At 38.2% G+C, this 19,567-nt stretch overlaps 1 protein-coding gene across 1 annotated transcript; it reads right to left on the reverse strand.

Annotated features, from left to right (window-relative positions):
* Positions 1 to 209: 209 nt before the first annotated feature.
* Positions 210 to 18,569, reverse strand: LOC135478241 (uncharacterized). Its single transcript, XM_064758512.1, has 20 exons — positions 18,447 to 18,569; positions 15,394 to 15,507; positions 14,979 to 15,107; positions 13,908 to 14,038; positions 13,428 to 13,438; positions 13,378 to 13,386; positions 12,966 to 13,087; positions 11,686 to 11,808; positions 11,032 to 11,184; positions 9,912 to 10,043; positions 8,869 to 8,994; positions 8,370 to 8,481; positions 6,896 to 7,547; positions 6,531 to 6,680; positions 5,635 to 6,173; positions 4,497 to 4,627; positions 3,641 to 3,709; positions 3,003 to 3,334; positions 1,877 to 2,113; positions 210 to 1,332 (listed from the first exon to the last, which is right to left on the reverse strand). Exons 1-20 carry the CDS (start codon positions 18,475 to 18,477, stop codon positions 1,105 to 1,107), a joined length of 3,531 nt encoding a protein of 1,176 aa, XP_064614582.1. The 5' UTR covers positions 18,478 to 18,569; the 3' UTR covers positions 210 to 1,104.
* Between the last annotated feature and the right edge of the window lie 998 nt (positions 18,570 to 19,567).

The raw sequence follows: 19,567 nt of genomic DNA on the forward strand, positions 1-19,567 counted from the left end.
TAAAACTCCAATGAAATAAATTATAAATAAATAAACTGAACCTACAGTTTATAATGGTAGTCACGTCAGCTTATAATAGATTTGTAAAAAGACGATGAGAAAAAAAAAAAATGGCATGGTAAGATTCAATGGCATTGAGATTTTTGGACAGGCTGCCTTTATTAACTTGCACTGGCTTAGCCTAATGCTGCACTTGCTCACTCAGTAAACACCATTTATGTTGTGAATTTGGTCGAAGGAACGAGGCGGAATCATTCGGACAGTTTTGCCAGATGTGCCTTCAGTGACATGGAGGACATGCACAGACAGAGGGTGAGAAGGTTTATAAATTGTTAGCTGACATGTCAGTGGATTTTTTCCTGGGCCTGTTCCTGGTCCGCCATCTTTGTTATACTTCCTAAGGTGAAGGTCACAAACTTGATTCACTCGCAGGAGTGCCATAATCTCAGACTCTTATCTGAACCATGCTGAGTCATTCAAAAGAAAACTGTATTGAGATTTCTTAAGTTTACTTGTACATGTACAAAAGGAACTGATAAAAAGTTCCTCATGGATTGGTAAAATATAAGACAAACCAAAGGGCAAACATTCATTAAAGGATATATGTGTTGAGTTTAATTCTTCACAACAAACAAGATGCAGATGACCCTATGACAATAACCTCTTTCCGAGGTGAGTCATCATATTTAATTAACATGCAGTAGAAGTACAAAAATATCAACAAACAATTTCTTAATATGGATGTATATACATGTACACTTACATTTGTATCATCTGCGTAACAGTTTATTCTAAAAGTATCACATACATCTATGTGGGCAGGTTTGCCACTAACCTGCAGACAGTCGTGGGTATCGCCCAGGCTCTGCCTGGTTTCCCCCCACCATAATACTGGCTGCCAACATATAAGTGAAATATTCTTGAATATGGCGTTAAACTCCAATCAACTAAATAAATAAATTAAAGGATCATATCTGCCAGTTAATAGTATATATCACAATTCATTGTGAATATATATTATATACACATGTACTTATCTCTCAATACATATACCAGTTCAAAACAAAACCTATTTCAACTTCAACATTTATGTACATGTAGTTTTCAAGCTAGTTTTGTCAGCTTGCCCTTGTGCATGCTTCTCCACTTGTCCCTTAGCTGTTGTTTTGTCCTCCCCTCAGCAAAGCGGAACTCCTCCAGGATTAGTTTCCAGTTGTAACCAAACTGCTTGACGCCCCGTTTCAGTCGACGTTCCTCGCACAGAGAAAAGGGGCCAGTGAATGTCTGGTCACGGCGCACACTTTCTCTTGACTCCTGGTTCTTCTCAGCAAGCTGTGCAAGAAAAATCAATCATCCCAGCTCAGTATATATATAAATACAAATGCCTTTAACAATGGGACCATGGTAAAGAATTAAGATAGGAAATATAATCCTCTATGCAAGAACAGAAATGCTGAATAAACAAATAACAAATAAATGTACACAAGACAGAAAATTTGCAACTTATATGTAGTAAACATCATTTGAACCAAGCATAATCATGAAGTTAAGAAATAATGACTCCTTATCTAGTCATTGTTGTTGATTTTAGATCGTTAAATATGGAGGAGTTAAACATTTAGTTTGTCTGAGAATCATGCTTTTTAACACCTGTTCTTCAAGTTTCACATGCCTTGAATGCACAATCAAAGTACCTTTTATAAAATGAAGGCAATTGCAAGCTAAAGGGAAAGAAAGTTAATGGTACCAGCTACTTTTTGTCTCATTATACACAGCTCCATCTATATGTGGGCTACAAGTTGGGGTGGACTGTAATTTTAAGTTTTGAATCCTTTTTTAGGTTGGAGTTTCAGCCTTCATTATGGCATGTACTTACCATAATCCTCTTGTATTTTTCCATGAGATCCACGGCGGTCCTGGAAGGATGGAACTGATAGGTGCAGAGAATCTGGTTCCAGTGTTTCCCTAGTTTCTGCACTCCTGTTAGTAAGTTGTGGATTTCTACCTCTGTGTAAGGTACCCGTGGTTTGCGACGTCTGGCACCCACACATGGCTTAGGCTGGATATCAGCTGTGGGGCAGGTTCTGCCTGTCTGATAAGGCGGGGTAACACTCTGTAAACATAGAGAATAGAGTGCAACAGCTAAAAATGCCCCTTGATACTCTTCCTTATGAGACAAAGGACCAATGACCCCGTAAAAAGTATGTCATTGTCAATGAAAAACACCAGTGTTCTTTACGTGATCGGTCCACTGACATGATTAGGTACAATTCTTAATTATTTATTTATTCGATTGGTATTTTATTTATTTATTTATTTATTTATTTATTTGATTAGTGTTTTATGCCGCACTCAAAAATATTTCATTCATACAATTGCAACCACATTATGCTAGGAGGGAACTGGGCAGAGCCCGCGAGAAACCCACGATCATCTGCAGGTTGCTACAGACCTTCCCATGTGTAACTACAGAGGAAGCCAACATGAGCTGGACTTGAACTAACAGACATTAGTAAGAAGCTCCCGGGTCATGCTAACCACCTAAGGCACTGAGGCTTCTTACAATTTTTAATGACTGCTTTAAGACTGAAGAGATATCATGTTAACAAGCTAAATGCCACCAAAAATTTTTAAAAAATTGGCTGAAGTCGCCCAAAATGAACGGCCTTTTTTTCAAATCTTTTAAGTGTATATGCAGCATAAGTTTAGCCAACCTAAGAACTAGCGTTAAGCCAAAGTGCTTACAATAAAATGGATGGACCAATGCTGACCTCTACAAAACACAGTCATAGTTCGGACAAAAGTCGGACAACATAACATTATGTTTGATCTGTGGTATACCGCTACGCCAATTTTAATCAAGGCTGGGGTAATACCATTACATTAGGTAAAAATAATAAAAAGTACCTCAATATACAAAAGTCATTGTACAGTCAAGATTGCTACCATAAACTATGACCATACTCGACCATACTATGACCATACAGTGGCACCCATCAAACCTGTTGTGGAGTGTCGTCTGTATTGCTCATGAAGTCATACACCGATGGCGAGGGCTGCTTCGGACATTTGCCGTTTCCGTCGCCACATCCATGTCTGGTAGGTCTGCCATTCAGTGCCTCCAGGGGCCTCATCTTTGTCGGCCTCTGGTTCCTTGTGTGGATGAATTGCCGCTCCAGCTTTCTGACGAGTCTATGGGCTGCACAGGTGTGAGGGTTTGTCTCGAGAGCTATGTTAAAGGTGCGGCTGTTCAGCAAGGGTAGCCCACACGCCCGTGGAGGGTAACATCCTGGTGAATGGAAGACGAGCACAAATTTGCAATATATGTGACATCCTGAATAAAGTCAATTACCTTGATTAGTTATTGATGTCGCTTTGTACTCCAGCAGGTTCCTTGTTAAGTAAAAAGGCTCATGTTTAAAGATAAGATACCAAAAGTGGCTGACCTCAGCTAAAAAATACCCTATCTTTTTCTTATTTTACAGTATGGCACACATGCATATATTATCAGAAGTGAAAATGATGACTTCTGTAAACACAGCAGAAGCCTTTTAATTACATTCCATTTAGGTAAAAGCTGATGCTTGTAGATGAATCTCGGCAGGAAGAGTACATGCACTAAGACTAACGGAAGACATACCTGGACAAAGATCTCTGGAAGGAAAAGAAGAAACAGATATGGCACTCTTACAGGACATCTCATCATCATCTGTTAGAGAGAGGAAGATGATTATTTTCATCAATTTAACAAGTCTATTTATTTTTGTAGATTTTTTTAAGAATGCTGAAAGGCATTTAAATATCTGAATGCTACGGTGGGCTTTATGAGCCATATGCATAGTATCTTGGAACTCTGACGTCACATCACCTTTTTTTCTGTTCACCAGAAGAAAGGAATTTTTGGGAACATTATTTCAGTTATGTTTTACTCATAAGTAAAAAGAGTTATTCCAACATTCAGTGTCGTGATAGGAGTAGGATAAACTTCTTGTGATGTCAGAGTTCCTAACCTTTGACAGTAAGGTCCATAAAGCCCACCTTAGATTTCAAATGTTTGAGTGCCTTTAACTCTTTTCACAAAAATCTAAAAAAATAAATGAAAGTATATTTGTGCATAGTTTTAAGTGGTCTAAACAGTGATGCCTATTTCAATTTTTTAGGCATCTTTTTAGGCAAATCGGATTACCCAGAGTAAATCACTGAGCTTTCGTGAGTTTACTGGAGGACATTCTCACACGCATATGAGTCACAAGCATTGTAGACAGAAAATGATTCTGATACAGGTGGCAAAAACACCCGGCTTCTGCAATGACAAACATCTTTACTTCATGCTGGAGTAAACCAAAATATGAACTGCATTTGAACTTGTCACCTCATTCACAATCAATGTTGTATGTCTTCTGAAACAGTATTAAGTGCACTTGACCAAGTAAAGCCCTTCCCATCTTGGAGCAATTCCACTCCAAAGTTGCAGACTGTGACATGACTTATCTTACCATCCTCACTGCTGTCCCTCTCTCCCTCTCTCCAAATGTCTCTGTCTGCTGACCTTCCTCTCTGCCAGCTGGCCTGACCCCTGCAAAGGTGACCAGGACCACTTCTCTTGGGCTTCACACTGTACACCTGGCTGTATAATAAAACAGTATATTGTATTTTGCATCTGGAATTAAGATAAAGATTAATTGTGTACACTGTTTTGACTGCTTTATTTGTTTGACTGGTGTTTACACAAGAGTATTTTTCACTGATATAACTGCATTATGGTGGGAGGAAATTGGGCAGAACAAGGGGGGAACCCACAACCATCTGCAAGTTGCTGACAGACCTTCCCACATAAGACTGAAGATCAATGAAATACATCTACATGTAAATCATCTATCCCTGTGTCATAAAAATAAAATCATGAAGCTCAATAAGGGAAAGGAGCTTGACTTGAGCCCACAGCAAGTTAGAGCCCTTATATTTTCTTGGTTTTGACTGTTATTTTACTGTTACTTACCGTTCCCTATTCAATATTTTGTTTGCTTTTTCAACCTTTAGAAAATGAAAGAAAATAAGATACCAGCAAAATTCCTGAAAAAAGATTGGAGGAAATCTCTGCCATCCAATTTTTTTAAAAAAAGATTAACTTCCGTCACATTGGTGGGCAATGATGGGTGAGGGATAATGTACAAACTGAGATAAACACAGTATCCTCACTGAACTGTTTTTCTGTCATCATATTTAAAGATTATTTCAAACAGTTTGATCTTTATTAAAAACTGTTTATTTTACAGGTACCATATTACGTTATTTATGATTACATTTGATATCAATGACTACGTATTACTCAAACCTTATTCTCTATTTTAAATTTTCTACGCTGCTGTATGTATTTCTAAGTCACATACAAATATGTACATGTACCATATAATACATACATGTAACCAGACGTATATATGTATATATCCTAGACGGCCTAAAGGAAGAGCAAACTAGCTGTCAAACTTGACTTCTTGTTTATGTCTATATATTACAGGTAGAAGGCCTTGGGAAGAAGCAAACTACATGAAGGTCTCAAAGTTGACTGAATAAACCTCTTCATTTAACGGCTTGAAATGACTACTGTCAGCAACCGTATCATGAAGTTCTTACTTGTCATGCAGGCTGCCTCCATATGAGAATCTCCCATGGTATGTCCTGTACACAGGGGTACTGGTGAGTGGTTGCTTCAGTTTCCTCACTGACCACTCGTATGATGCCCTGCTGAGTCCGGCTACCCGCTCTTTCAGCTCACCAGCTGACCTGGCCTTCGCTAAAAGCTTGAAATCAAACTCTGACGCGATGCTGTCATTCAAGTCCACACCACATGTAGACGCCTGACTAGCAGGCCGTGAACAACTCTCTTTCGGTGTACGTTTGTCTTGCCATGAGCTTTTGTTTCTGCTCTCTCTTGTGTTGCAGCGACGTGTCTTGGATGCTGACGAGTAGGCTGGAGTCTGAGCACGCCTAAGGGAGACTCTAGGAGGTTCTGATGGTTTCACAAACACATCCTTGTCACAACTTCTCCTGTTCCTGTCAGCCATGCAAGAGTTCCCTCTCTTCTCAGCAAACTTAGGACTCTCCTCTGGAGGTGGATCTTCAATGACTTCTACAAAAGCCTCTTCCAGCTCGTTACCATGTTCATTACTTCCCTTTAGAGTAAAAGACATGTTTAATTTGTACACTTTATCTATCCATAGTTACTTTATTTAAGTCGACAATGTTATATTGAGATTTAGTTTTCTTTTCTTTATTAGCCTTTGAATGCAGTTTCATGCTCAAACTTTAAAGGATGCTGTCTGTGATTGGTGCTATTCTGATCACAGGAGCTATGCTGTGGTAATCAAGTGTAGTAATGCACATCTCATCTCCATGAAGTACATACATGTATAAACAAGTGTCTGAGTTTTTATCCCAACCAAGGAACATTAATATCTTATTCTGAAAATGCGTGTAAAAGAAACAAGGAAAACAAAATGCCTGGAATAGGATATGAGCCTCTGACTGACCTCACTGGATGAAGATACTATGACTTCACTCTCTTGCTTCTCCAGTTCCTTTCTAAGCGCCACTGCTTCAGACTCTTTCTGTTTCTGTTTTTCCACTGCTTCTCGTAAACTTGCTGCTTCTATCTCCAACAACTTGCGCTTCTCTTTTTCCTAACAAATTATAAAGCAGCAATGCCAATTTAAAATTATGTTTAACACCCCTGCCATGTTCAACAAAGCTAGTTCAGCCAGATATATGTATTTGTTTATGTGTATTTTTATGCTGTACTCAACAATACTTCAGTTAAATTTGAAGGGAGTCAGAATCAGATCACACTGATGCGATTTACTGGAACTGTGCAGAGTAATACAGTTCAAGTGTGTACCTGTTTAAGTTCTTCTAACAACTGTTCACTCTGGGGTTGAACCATCTGTGTTTGTTCACTATGTTTTTTGCCCTCTTTCTGACCGTTGCCTCTCAGAGGTTGTTCAGGCCTCCCCACTGGTTGTGCGTTCTCATCCTGCTTCCTGCTTTCAGTCTGACAAACCTTTGTCACATTGTGTCCTGAGCTAACCACAGCAGAGTTTTCATTTTCTGATCTCAGCTGTTCCTTAGGAACATTAACAGACAAATTTACAGTGGAGCTGTCAAAGCTCGGGCAGGCAACAATATCTGTAAGCATAAATCCTTCCTTCTCATTTAAAATTTCCTGTGATGGAATATTTCTTTGAGTAAAAGAAAGTTTCCCAGAATTTACAGGTACTTGTGAATTATAAATGTGTGCAAACTCCTGTGGAAAATCCATGTTTCTTTCATGTGTCTTTCCCGTCTTAGGATTCCAATTCCTCAAGAACTCTTCAAATGAGGCTTGAGCTGAATTAGAAATGTTTTTAACACTTTGGTTTTGTAGCACCTCAGCTGTTGAAACTGCTCTTGTGTTCTGCCTTTCTAAGCTGACATCTGCCCTTTCCATGGATTCCAGCTTCTCTGTTAACAGGTTTAGTTTGTTTAGAATGACACTGTCAAAGTTTTCTTCTCTGTAATGAAAAAAGACAGAATTAAATAAACATCCCAAAACGCTTGTGACCATATGAGTTAATCAGTTTATAAATTTGAAGAATGCCTAGCTGTTAAACTTTTTGGTGTGAAAATCACAAAATAATCCAACCTCGCGTGGATCCATCCAGTTCTACATGTATGAATGAATTCCTTGACAAATTCTCTGGCTTGCCTGGCCAATGTGACTCAATTTCTTCCCCCTCACAATTATGAAAGCCAAGTTGTCCTTTTTTTTTGATTGTTTCACCAGGGACTGCTAAATGACAGACAAGACTGACAGAACTTTAATATACATATAGCTCAGCTGTTCTTCACAGGTCAAAAATTTGATGGAAAATTTATGTACTCAGGACTTTCTAGAGCTTGAAAATGCTGGTAAAAAAAAAAAATGCTCGAGTTAATACTGTGAATACAGTAACATTGCTGCTAATTGTTAGCGTTCAATACTATGAGCACAACCAATGATTTTTGTCTTTATTTTATTTATTTTTTGTCTTTATGTCTTTATTTAAATGATTTGAGTTATTTCATTCATGTTGTTTTAGTTCCTATCGGGGTTTCTGTTGATGAAAAATGTTTTTTAAGCATTTTCTAGGACCTAATATCCTACTTCTAGCTGAAGTAGAATTTCCTATGTGGAGATCAATGCATACTAATGCAGTACCTTATTTATCTGTCCATTCTGAACATCCCAAAATATAGTCTTTATCGCATACTTTCAAGGCCCTAAAAATCTTTCTACAAAATTCAGATGTTTTCAATGATTTTAACCATGTTCAGTAATGGATTCACCATCTTACCTGTTTTGTGGCAGTTCGGGTAAGAAATCATTTTGATGGATATGCTGTAGGCCATAAGGTTGTCGCTGATGAAGCTCGTTTTTATCACCACTTCCAGAAGGCTTGTACTTTACTGAGAAGTACACATAACAATTAACAAAGCATGAACTGGATTAATGAAATGCATTAACCTTCTCCAGATTTGACATACATGTTCAAGATGTGGAGCATATAATGGTAACAGTAATATCTGTATTAAAGATTATGTCTATCTTAAAACAAAGAAGGCTGATTAAAGCAGACATTGTACCATTTGGACCTATGTCAAGTTTGATTGCAGGTGAGCTAAACCAGAGACGAATCAACTCAGGAAGCAAAGATGTAAACCATACAATTTTCATTTTCACATTTTTGGGGTCATAAAACTAAAAAAAAATATGATGTTTGAAGAATCGATTAGATCTCAAGGATTTGTTTTTAACGTCATACTCAAGAATATTTCACTTTGTGCTGAACTTACCTGCTTGGACGCAAGCCTGAAGTACGTATTTGACTGCCTTACAAACCTCTTCATCCTCAGATGCCCCCATGAGGTTTAACAGTAAGGGAAGACCACCCGCTTCTATAAACCTAGTCTGGTTACTCACTGGTAAAACGACAAGACACAGCACAAAAACGATATCACCAGATCTATACAAAATTATGCAGCTGAACTAAATGGCTGACATCACTAGCTGGATTCATTTGAATGTATCCAACAAGTTTTACAGCAATTTCTTCTTTTTCGGCAAGTATGATTACTCGAAGTTGAAGGCTATAACCTACTGTTGACAAAATACACAGATTTCTGAGCTCCTCAGTGTCAGAACATTTAAACAGCATAACCTAAACTGGACAAGCTTCCGGTCATCTTTACTTGTGCAATAGTGGTCAGTATCATATGTTCCTTGAGTAAACCACCAGCCTTCAGTGTGCAAGTGATAAATTTCCCAACTTGTAACACACAGACTTTTAAGTACGGAGTGAGCTTAAAATTTGTATGCCACATTGAAACATCACGATTAAGCAAGTGATCTTAACAAAGTTCATGAAAGGACACCTCTACCGCCCCAAGGGAGCAGTTATTGACCCCTCAGAGGCACCAGGCCAAAAGAACTATGGAACTGGGGAATATCCCAACAATTCAATCCAGGGCTTTGACAAGCACTGAAAAAGGGTCTCTTGTGACAGGCGACATATAGACAATATAAAGCATTTACCCAAATTCCTCTACCTCTTCGCGTATGAAAGAGCAATTTCAGTGCAATTTATTCACATTTTAAGTTGATTTTGGAGACATTGGTTGGATTTAGCCAATTTCAGGGATTTACAAAAATTTTACCAGTGTACACAGTCATGTCTTCAGAATTAGCTTAAATAAACACCTAGGTTGAAGAATTAAAGGAGATGTAAATATTTAACCATGACATTCACCATTTTGACAGTTGTATGTGTGTCAAACCCGGTTTCAATCCTGGCGTAGCTTAATCACCTGCTCTGTCACCTGAGACATCATTGACGTACCTGAAAGGTCAGTGAGATGCCCCAGTGTGAGGATAACCTGCAGCTGTGATGCCTCGTCTAGCTCAGGCAGGGATAACAACGACAACAGTGTTTGCACAGCCTCATGGTCACCTGCAGTGTCTGCATTTGCACCTGGAGGGTGGATAATTACACAATGTCAACCTGACTTGAAAGTGTTACTCCAGTTCCAAGAGAAACTATATTTATTTATTTGATTGGTGTTTTATGCCATATTCAAGAATATTTTGCTGACAACGAAGGATTATGGTGGGAGGAAACCGGGCAGAGCCCGGGGGAAACCCACAGCCATCCGCAGGTCGCTGCCAGACTTTTCCACTTACGGTCAGAGAGGAAGCCAGCATGAGCTGAACTTGAACTCACAGTGACTGCATTGAGGATAGGCTTCCAGGTCTTTGCCCCATGTTGCATGCTAACCCCATTGGCCACAGCGAAACTATAGGCAGTATTAAAATGATATGGAAGAAACCTTACTTTAAACAAGCTGCTTACATGTAAATGGAGTGGCTTTATAGCCAGATTTCATTTCAATATCACTCTGCCGTACAGACATAGGTTACACACTATCCTTTGTCTGTCTGTGCAGCCATACCATGGTATAGTGAGTTGATTTCCTTGTCCAAACTGATCTTTTAACAAAGCACATAGATGACTTTGTTTTTTCAAAAGCTGATTTCACAAAATCATAGGCCTGGAGTACATCTGTGCCCTCACACATTCCCACACTACCAAATTTTCATTAATATCAGGCCTAGGATGGATGACAGAATGATTATGGCTTTACCAGACACTGCAAAATTGTAGCCCTGTTGTGGCAAAAACATTCGCATGAAAAATAATGCAACTTTTAATAGCTATGGTTAATTAAGTTGCACACCTGATTATGATAGTTCCACTGATTTTGGACTGGTGGTTTGAGGTTTGTTTTTGTAGCGGGTAGGATAATATCCTACTGAACAAATGATTCAACACCAGAAACAATATTTCTTGATGTTTATTTGCCCAAAAATGCAATTCTTGGGGCAAAATTTTAGGATAGTTTGAGATAAGATGTTACAATTTCTACTGGAACAGATTTTTCTCAGATTTGCACCAGTCCTACCGTTGTCAGCGATACAGGCATCCAGCGTCGTCACAACGTGTAGGGCCAGGCTAAGGTACTGAGGGTGTCTCCTGCTCTGGTTACCCAATCTCTGGACGACAGAGATGATGGTGTCTAGACCCCCACACTTTCTCACTCGGTCCTGGTTGTACACTGAAATATACAGATATATTTGAAGGAGGATTTAGTGCCAAGAAAACATGTAATTCATTCATGTATGTTTTTTTTTGTTGTTTTTTTTACATTTTTTTTTTTCAGGTGAATAAAATGGAAGAAAAGGATGTGAGTGTGGTCACTTTGGACAATACTGAACAAACTGAAGCACAATGATGCCATACTCTGATTGTCATATTTCTACGTTGATAATGAATGTAAACATAGTACTACATCTATAATTATTTATTTATTTGATTTGTGTTTTACAGTCTATAGACACTATGTGCAAACATTCCTCGTACAATAGCCAGTGTGTAGCCATGCTTCAATGGATGACAAAGCTTGTAAATATTCATTTTGCTGGAAATCATGGAGATTCAGCATATGTTTATCAGCGGCTAAAACAAAAATTATGGTGAGCTAACGCAGCAGATATTATGAATGTATATGCCTTGAACAGCTTATTGTCCATAACCATTAGTATGAGAATAATCTTACCATTATTGGCCACTAACAGCCCCAGGAATGCAGCCAGAGGACGGACAACACTCTCCTGCTGACACTCCTGCAGAAGTTTGACGGTATAGGGTAATAAGCTGGCGCAAAGTCTTTGATTATCATCTGCAATAAAGATGTTAAAATTGGTTCAGTTGCGTACTTATAGAGTAGGTCTCTTAAGTGTAATCTGAACAATCAATACACATTCCAGTATAGACGTTCCAAGAAAAGTGGACCAATTTTCCTGGACTGCTTTGTTCTGTGACTCTTGGTCATGGAAAAAGACAAGATATTGCAATAATAAAACAAAGTTTAGGAGATATACAGATGCAAAGGCAGAAAGAAACATCAGCGCATTAGTGTAACAAGGCAACTGCATTAAACTAGACAGCCAGGTTTGAGATATTATACTATGACATTTGTATATGTGATGACAGTGCAATATAAATTAAGTGGTTACAGCTAGGTAGCTTGGATAAAAATGTTTGACATTTCAATTTGATTGAGCTCATGTTTTGAGTGATGACCTTGATAAAAACTTGGCTCATCCAACATGATTGAAATGTGAAAGGTATTGGATTCCTTTCAGAGGCATTGCAATCCAAGTAAAATGGAAGTGAGTGAAAAATACACCAATCATTTATGTGTCAGAAATTATGACTATTTGCATGAGTCATCTTTGTGACAACCTGCGCCCAATTTGAGGTCATCATTTTTATTTTACTTGTCTTAAAACCGAGTGAATGACCAAAGATTTTGACCAAAGATAGTCTCTTTCTCAATCAAAAGACCCAGGTTCAATCTTAACTTTGGAAATTTGGATAACCAACCATGATTTCAGTAGAATTTTTGTATGCGTTATGAAGAAGACCCCTCTTGGTACTGACAATTAGGTGGGTTAGAACAATGGTGAATCCATCCAGGAAAGGCTGGTAATTATCAGTGCATGTATATATTTTACGTAGCAATCGGTCTGTTGCCAATGTCGTAATTAGTGCAGTGCCTTTTCCTTCCTTATGACAAAGATGTCTGAAACTGTTTTCCTGTCACTATAATCTTTTTGGAAGATTTGATGGATATATAGAATAACAGGTGTGTAGAGAATTATTAAACACCAAAAAAGCTCCAAAAGCAATACCTTATGACATTCATTTGCCTCAAAAAGTGCACTTTTTTGATCAAAATGTACGGTAGAATGTTAGAAAACCTAGAATGTTTCTCCACAACAGGACATAGGTTATGTTTCTGGAGATGAAGCTATCATAGTTAACAGCAGTTACCATTCTGTGGGTTGTTGACACACATGCTGAGCGAGCTGGCCACAGAGCTCCATAGCTGTAGGGAGGATGGAGGAATGGGCTCCTGGATCACCTTACAAGGCTGGCCTGACGTAAGGCACGACCTGACGAGAGAAAAACGCATGTGCGGAAATTTTGTTATATTGTTATATACGAACTGCGTAGCTGTAACTTGCTGCCGTCATTTTTCATTGAGCCAAATTATAAAAGCCTTTACATTTGCCGAAATTGCCCTTCATCAAATTACTTGTCGGAAAAAATTATTTAAGTGACCTGACATGAATGAAAAGGTACTTTAAAATGAGAAAGGATATACAATCCATTACACTACATACCTAAACAACTTTTATGTGTTGTACACTCTTTCATAAAAAACTGGCTGTGTTTTCCTCACCTGAAGATTTGTATTAATGCCTGCAGACATCCAGATCTCATTGTCAGCACCTGCCCATAACCTGACATAGAAAACAAAGAAAACATATTAGTTCAATTAAATTAAAAGCTGAGGTCTATTTTCAACAATTTTTGATATTTACCTGAGGCATGTAAATATCAGATATTTAAATAAATTAAAAGTATCAGATCACTTCAAACAGATTAAACCATAAATAAATGGTAAAAAATGCCAGAGAACAAAATGTATCACCGTCATGTATCACCACAAGGACCAGGAATATCCCAAAAGTATTCAATAAATTCCATACGAGCAAATCATTCCAACACTCATTCATTTTATTGCCACTGCATCAGTGAATATTTTGAAACTTTGCCAGTCTAAATCCACTATACATGTATGACTAAAAAAACAAACCTAGAAGCTAGATATTTGACAATTTATATTAAATGTACACCTTTGTGTCAGATATCAACAGTTCACAGATTTTATATACTATATGTCAACTGTAAAAACAAACATGTACTTACTGTTATTTGCCACAATGCAGAGAATGAGAAAGGCGACAGTTTGTCGTAGTCTGTTACTAGAACTGGACAAGTAAGCAGGCTGTACAGATTGGAGAAGACTTCACTGGTACTGATCTTCTTTTGTAAGAACACTTAAAAGACAGGTTGTAAAGGAGATGCAAGAATTCCAGGGCACAACAAACTCATATTTAACCAGTAAAATGCGTGTAAATGTGTGCAGTTGGGTATGAGGTGGGGGAGGTACAAGAAGTTAATGATAATACTTCATCAGTCTTGATATCTATAAGTGGCCACGGTTATAAATCTGCACTTACATTCCAAAAAAAACACATGAAAAGCCTATTTGGTCTTATCACCAAAAATAAAGGTGTTTAATACCATATTTGAAATGCTTTTCTTTCACTGGAATGGAATGTTCTGATAAATGTCATGACTCTCAGATGTATCAGACAGAGATCTTTACTTAACCTAACAATAACCTTTTCGCACATGAAAGAGCCCCTGTCAGTGCAGTGTTTAGGGCCTTTTTTCATTGACTTTGGAGACAGAACTTGGCCAGTTTCAAGGATTAGCAAAATGTGTAATTTTATCAGTCCTACATGGCATCAGAATATGCTTGAATAAACACCTTGCAAACATGTGAAAAGGTTGAAAGAATTACAGCAGAACCTTTCAATTCATTGGGTATGTCATTTGCTGGTATAATACAGATTATGATAAAATGCCTACTAGGCTTGACTCACAAAACAGTGCTTTCTTTCTGAGTACATGACTAGGCCTTACTTAAAAATCAAACATATACATATATGAAAGAACAGAAATTTATTTCAGTTTTCTTTGCGGGCTGGTACCAATTTATATTGGGCTATTTGTACCATGACAACTTAAAGCTGATCATTTTCAGTAAAATTGCCCAAGTACGTAAGAAAATATGTCAAAGAGAATGTATAACTTCCAATCCTACAGAACAGTTAACCTCAATATTTCTGTCCACGCCAGAAACTAGTGATCTGCTGACTGTGAAGGATGAAGAAGAATCACAAAACATGACAAACAGTCCAAGTTTCTTACCATTTCTCTCAACGCAGCAGCCCAGGCAGTACAGAGCTGACTCTTTGATCTGCTCCAAAGTAGTGGATGACAGCAGGTCCAAAATGTACTGGAGACCTCCACACTCATGAAAATACTCCTTTATTGTACCTGCTTGTGTAATAAAAACTTTCTGAGTATAAAGACTTTCATAAAAGATAATGATACTTTAAACCTTTTTGGACACGGAATGTACTAACACAAGGGGTGGTCATGAATGGGTATATTAATAAATACGTATGTTTTTCAGTCCAATGTCAAGTTTTATATAATACTGTTTGTTTTTCTTGTATTTGTTGACATACATTCTGCCAACATGCTTATCTATGCTTTAAATGATTATGCCAATCAATAAATAAATGAGACAATCATGCAAATATTGTAAACATTAACTTACTGTTACTTGAGCAGATAGAAGAGATGGTGAGCAGGGCCTGTGTGGAGGCGGCTGGGTTGTCATGTTGGCACTTGAGACATTCCAACAGGAGTGCTAAGTCTGCTTTGAGCTCGGCTGACAAGATGCAAACACATGATGATGTGGTCAGATGGATTTCTTGATTTACATCAAGCAATATTGGGTTACTGGTAGTTGGTATGAAATTATCCTAACAGCCCTATTCCTTGCCTATGCTATCATATCCATTCATATTATTGGTCCTTCATGCTATATGTAACAGAGGCGTATTGTTATGAATTTCAGTGATTGTTATGAATTTCAGATTTAGAACCCTGCCAAAACTTAAAGGATACATGAAATGTTTGGTTTTTGCTTCTTAATATGCAGTTTAGAATTGTCCTACCATATAGAACTACAAAAAAAGCTTCTCAGCTAACTACTTGGGGTGTAGCCTATTAAACAAGGCCTTAAGTTTTCCAAAGGCCCCTGTGGTGACTCAAAAGTCTTTATATTAAATAGCCTGCAGATGATGTGTTATGAGCGCCAAGCTGGCTTTGCATTTCTAGTAAGTGAACTGATGACATCATTTACAAAAATTTCTTGTTTTCCCACCATAAAGCTGCTTGTTGTTGTATATGTGACATATTCTTGAGTACAGAAAAATCAAATCAATCAATAAATAAATAAATATACTTCCATGTTTAAACCAACTTCTGTTCAAAAATAAATGTTACCCTATTAGCCCACTGCCGACAAATAGCAGTAGATCGTTTGACTTGGTGACCTAGCACGACCTCCTCGAAATCCTGGGTTATGTACGTTTGTCTTCCATGCAATGGTGACCAGTATTGTAGGTATTACATGCACATTGTGACATGGGCCCTTTAATCTTACACAACACTGTATAATTTAGTCAGAGTACACTGACTGTTGGTTGAGGAATATAATTTGGATATTATTAAGCCATATTCATGGCTGCTCAACCTACAGGCTGTGTAATTTATCTCAACCAGGCATTCAGAGAATCCCACCAGCTCGCCTCCTATATCAGTCAACTAGAATCTGAATAAAGATAAAAGTTGTAAAGTGTTGTGGTGGTAAAGACATCATTGTGGGGAGTTTGTGCACAAAATCGAGGCAGTGGTCTTTGATACGCAAATTGTAAACTGCATGCAACAATCCGTGAACAATTCCAAAGCTGTGAATGGCTGAGCAAATGTTGAGCTATATGGTGGTAAGGAAACTTCATTGTGGGGTGTTTGAGTACCAACTTGCTGGAGTGGCCTTTAATATGCAAAAGGCTTCCCATGATTGGCTATCTGTGTACTAAGGGTGGTCACTGCAGCCCTCTGATAGGCTGAGCACATACTTGGCTAACAACAGTCACTGTCTGCGTGGATGGTTTAAGCATTCCGTCACAGTATAGGAAGGTACATGCATTGGCCCCTAGTACTAATACAGAGGTGGAAAGCTCTCTACAGATACTAGATAAATTGGTATACACCAAGGTAAATTCTTACATTCTACAAATCTGGTAAAGCAGCTAGAGAGACAAAAAACTTATGTACACTTATTTATTTATCTGATTGGTGTTTTATGCCGTACTCAAGAATATTTCACTTACATGACGGCGGACAGCATTATGGTGGGTGGAAACCGGGCACAACCCACGACCATCCGCAGGTTGCTAAAAGACCTTCCCACATATGGCCGGAGAGGAAGCCAGCATGAGCTGGACTTGAACTCACAGTGACCGCATTGGTGAGAGACTCCTGGGTCATTACGCTGGCTTATGTACATAAGTGATTGCTTAAGAAACTGTAGCCCTACAAGAAAAGCTTGTGGAAATCTGTGTTTACAGAAGAACAGAATGAAGTCAATCTGAATATGTGTCCACAAAACAGGAAAATGGTAAAATCACCAGAGGAACCTAATAAAGTTCTTGTTCTCCTATATGTAGGTAGGCATGTGCATAAAAATTGTAGTCCTACATGAAACTTTTCTTGATTACATAAATGGCAAAGCGTGCAAAGTCCATAATTCTCATAAGTCACAGAAACCCTGCAAACAAGAAATTGTTACTCTCCATGGAGACTTAATTTCTAAAGAATGTGTTTACTACAGAAAACAAAATGAAGTTTAAAACTAGTACATTTTTGAATTGAAAGTCTATCACTTAAAATCATTAAAAAACATTCAAGAAGACTATAAAAGTATAACTAAAACCAATAAAACAGTTCTTCCTTCCATCAGTAGGCCCTTTGTAGATGTACATAGGCAAAAAGAAACATGCCATTATACAGAAGTTAAAAAAAAAGTTTAACATGCCATCTGAGAATACGCATTCACACACCATACCTTAGGCTAGGTAGTCAAAAAAAAAAAAGCCTAATCTTCAATCCATGTATGATAGCCCAACATATATGAGCTAAAAAAAAGAGGCCTAACCAAAAAAGCTTAACCTTCAATCAATGAATGAGAGCCCAATATACATGTAGTGTACAGGAGCTATAAGAAAAAGCTTAATCCTCAATATATGTATAAGGCCAATTATACAGGAACTGAAAAACAAAGTTTAACCTGACACCAAAACCGACACTGCCACTCCCCCACCCTAACAATTCCTCGTCTTACTTCGTACAGGTGAGCAAAAAAAAGAGTTCAAATCTTGTTTCTACCTCAAAATATCACTGACAAGCTTTTGCTTGTGAGTTGTAAAGGTGACTGTGTTTCTTTTGAACAGGTGGCAGGGCTAGTTGTACAGAATTATGAAAGATTCCTTTAGAAGTTATGAGCATACAGGTAACAGCTTGTGATCTATTGGCCAACAAAACAATATAAAATCGTGGGTCGACGACTGCAAATACGGCAGAAAAAAACACATTTTTCTCTTTCTCATTTTACAATAAACGTAGTCTTTGCTATCTTCTTGCAGTTCAGGAAAATCAGCTTTCGATATCCACCAATATAGGGCTAAAACATAAAAGGTCCAATTTTCGACACCGTCGCAGGAATTCTCGTTAAATTCTGCTTAACACAATTCTGTGTCTTACCATCGAGCGTGTGATCCATAGCTCCTTGCATTCCTTGAGACGCTAACTCACTGTTTGGTTTATTTTCATGTTTACACAACAAAACCTTACACAGCCCAAGTAAACGGCGCAGCAGACGACAAATGTCACATCTTCGGAAAAGGTCATTCGGAACTCTTCGGGTGTTTCCGATCGGCCGTCAGCGAGGAATGATGTACCCCGAGCATGTTCTGATTGCAGAAAACGCACGCCGGAATTACACGAAGCATACTAATTTATCTTCGTGAATCTTCGACGTGTCCAAGATATGCAGAACTTCTACCCGCACGTAGGGGTCAAACCCCGCTGATGTCAGTGCCACTAAAATCCACATAGTCAGAAGCACTTCCAAGTTTGTTTCTCGTCCTGCTCTTCAAACCGGACTTGTCATAATTAATTTATACGTGTAAAATTATCTTGACATATACATGTATAGGCCTATTTCTTATTTGGATGTTTTCTGTTCACAAATTAACTTACCGGTACCGGTACCAGAAATAGGCCTTCAGGTATGTAACAATTCTTTAATGCACTTCTCACATTAATCAAGTTGCATGTATTTAAATATACAACATTTAGGCCCGAATGACCAGGCTACATTATCATGTATGCTGTGACACTTCATGTCTAAAAAGCCACAGAGAAATGCAGTGTGACGATACATGTATTTGACCTACTTCAGCTTGGATGACCAGACAGGCCTGAGTGTGGGGTTCAAATCCAGCTTTTGGCAAGGAATTAGTACACTTTCTCTCTGTTCATGGGGCCTTATATATAGACCTGATGAGCAGCTGAGGACACTTGTGGGACCATTAGTACAGTCTGTTTGTTGACAACCACTTGTCTTCGACCTTCGTGCATATTTGAAAGTCACATGACACATATGTGAGGAAGGCTGACAGTAACATAGTGCAAACTGCACCTCCTCGAATGAAATTTTTCGATGCAAAATCAAAGTGTTGAAACTTACATTTTTCCAGTATTATATCAACCTACCTTACGAAAAATTTTCAGATTCAGGTAAATTAGGTGTCTTTGTCATGGGTGAAATTTTACATCACAGTTTACCTTTGAAATGAGAAATTTTTGCAGGTTGTCAACCA

Source organism: Liolophura sinensis, chromosome 11 (genome assembly GCF_032854445.1).
Source record: "Liolophura sinensis isolate JHLJ2023 chromosome 11, CUHK_Ljap_v2, whole genome shotgun sequence".
NCBI classification, from domain to species: Eukaryota; Metazoa; Mollusca; class Polyplacophora; order Chitonida; family Chitonidae; genus Liolophura; species Liolophura sinensis.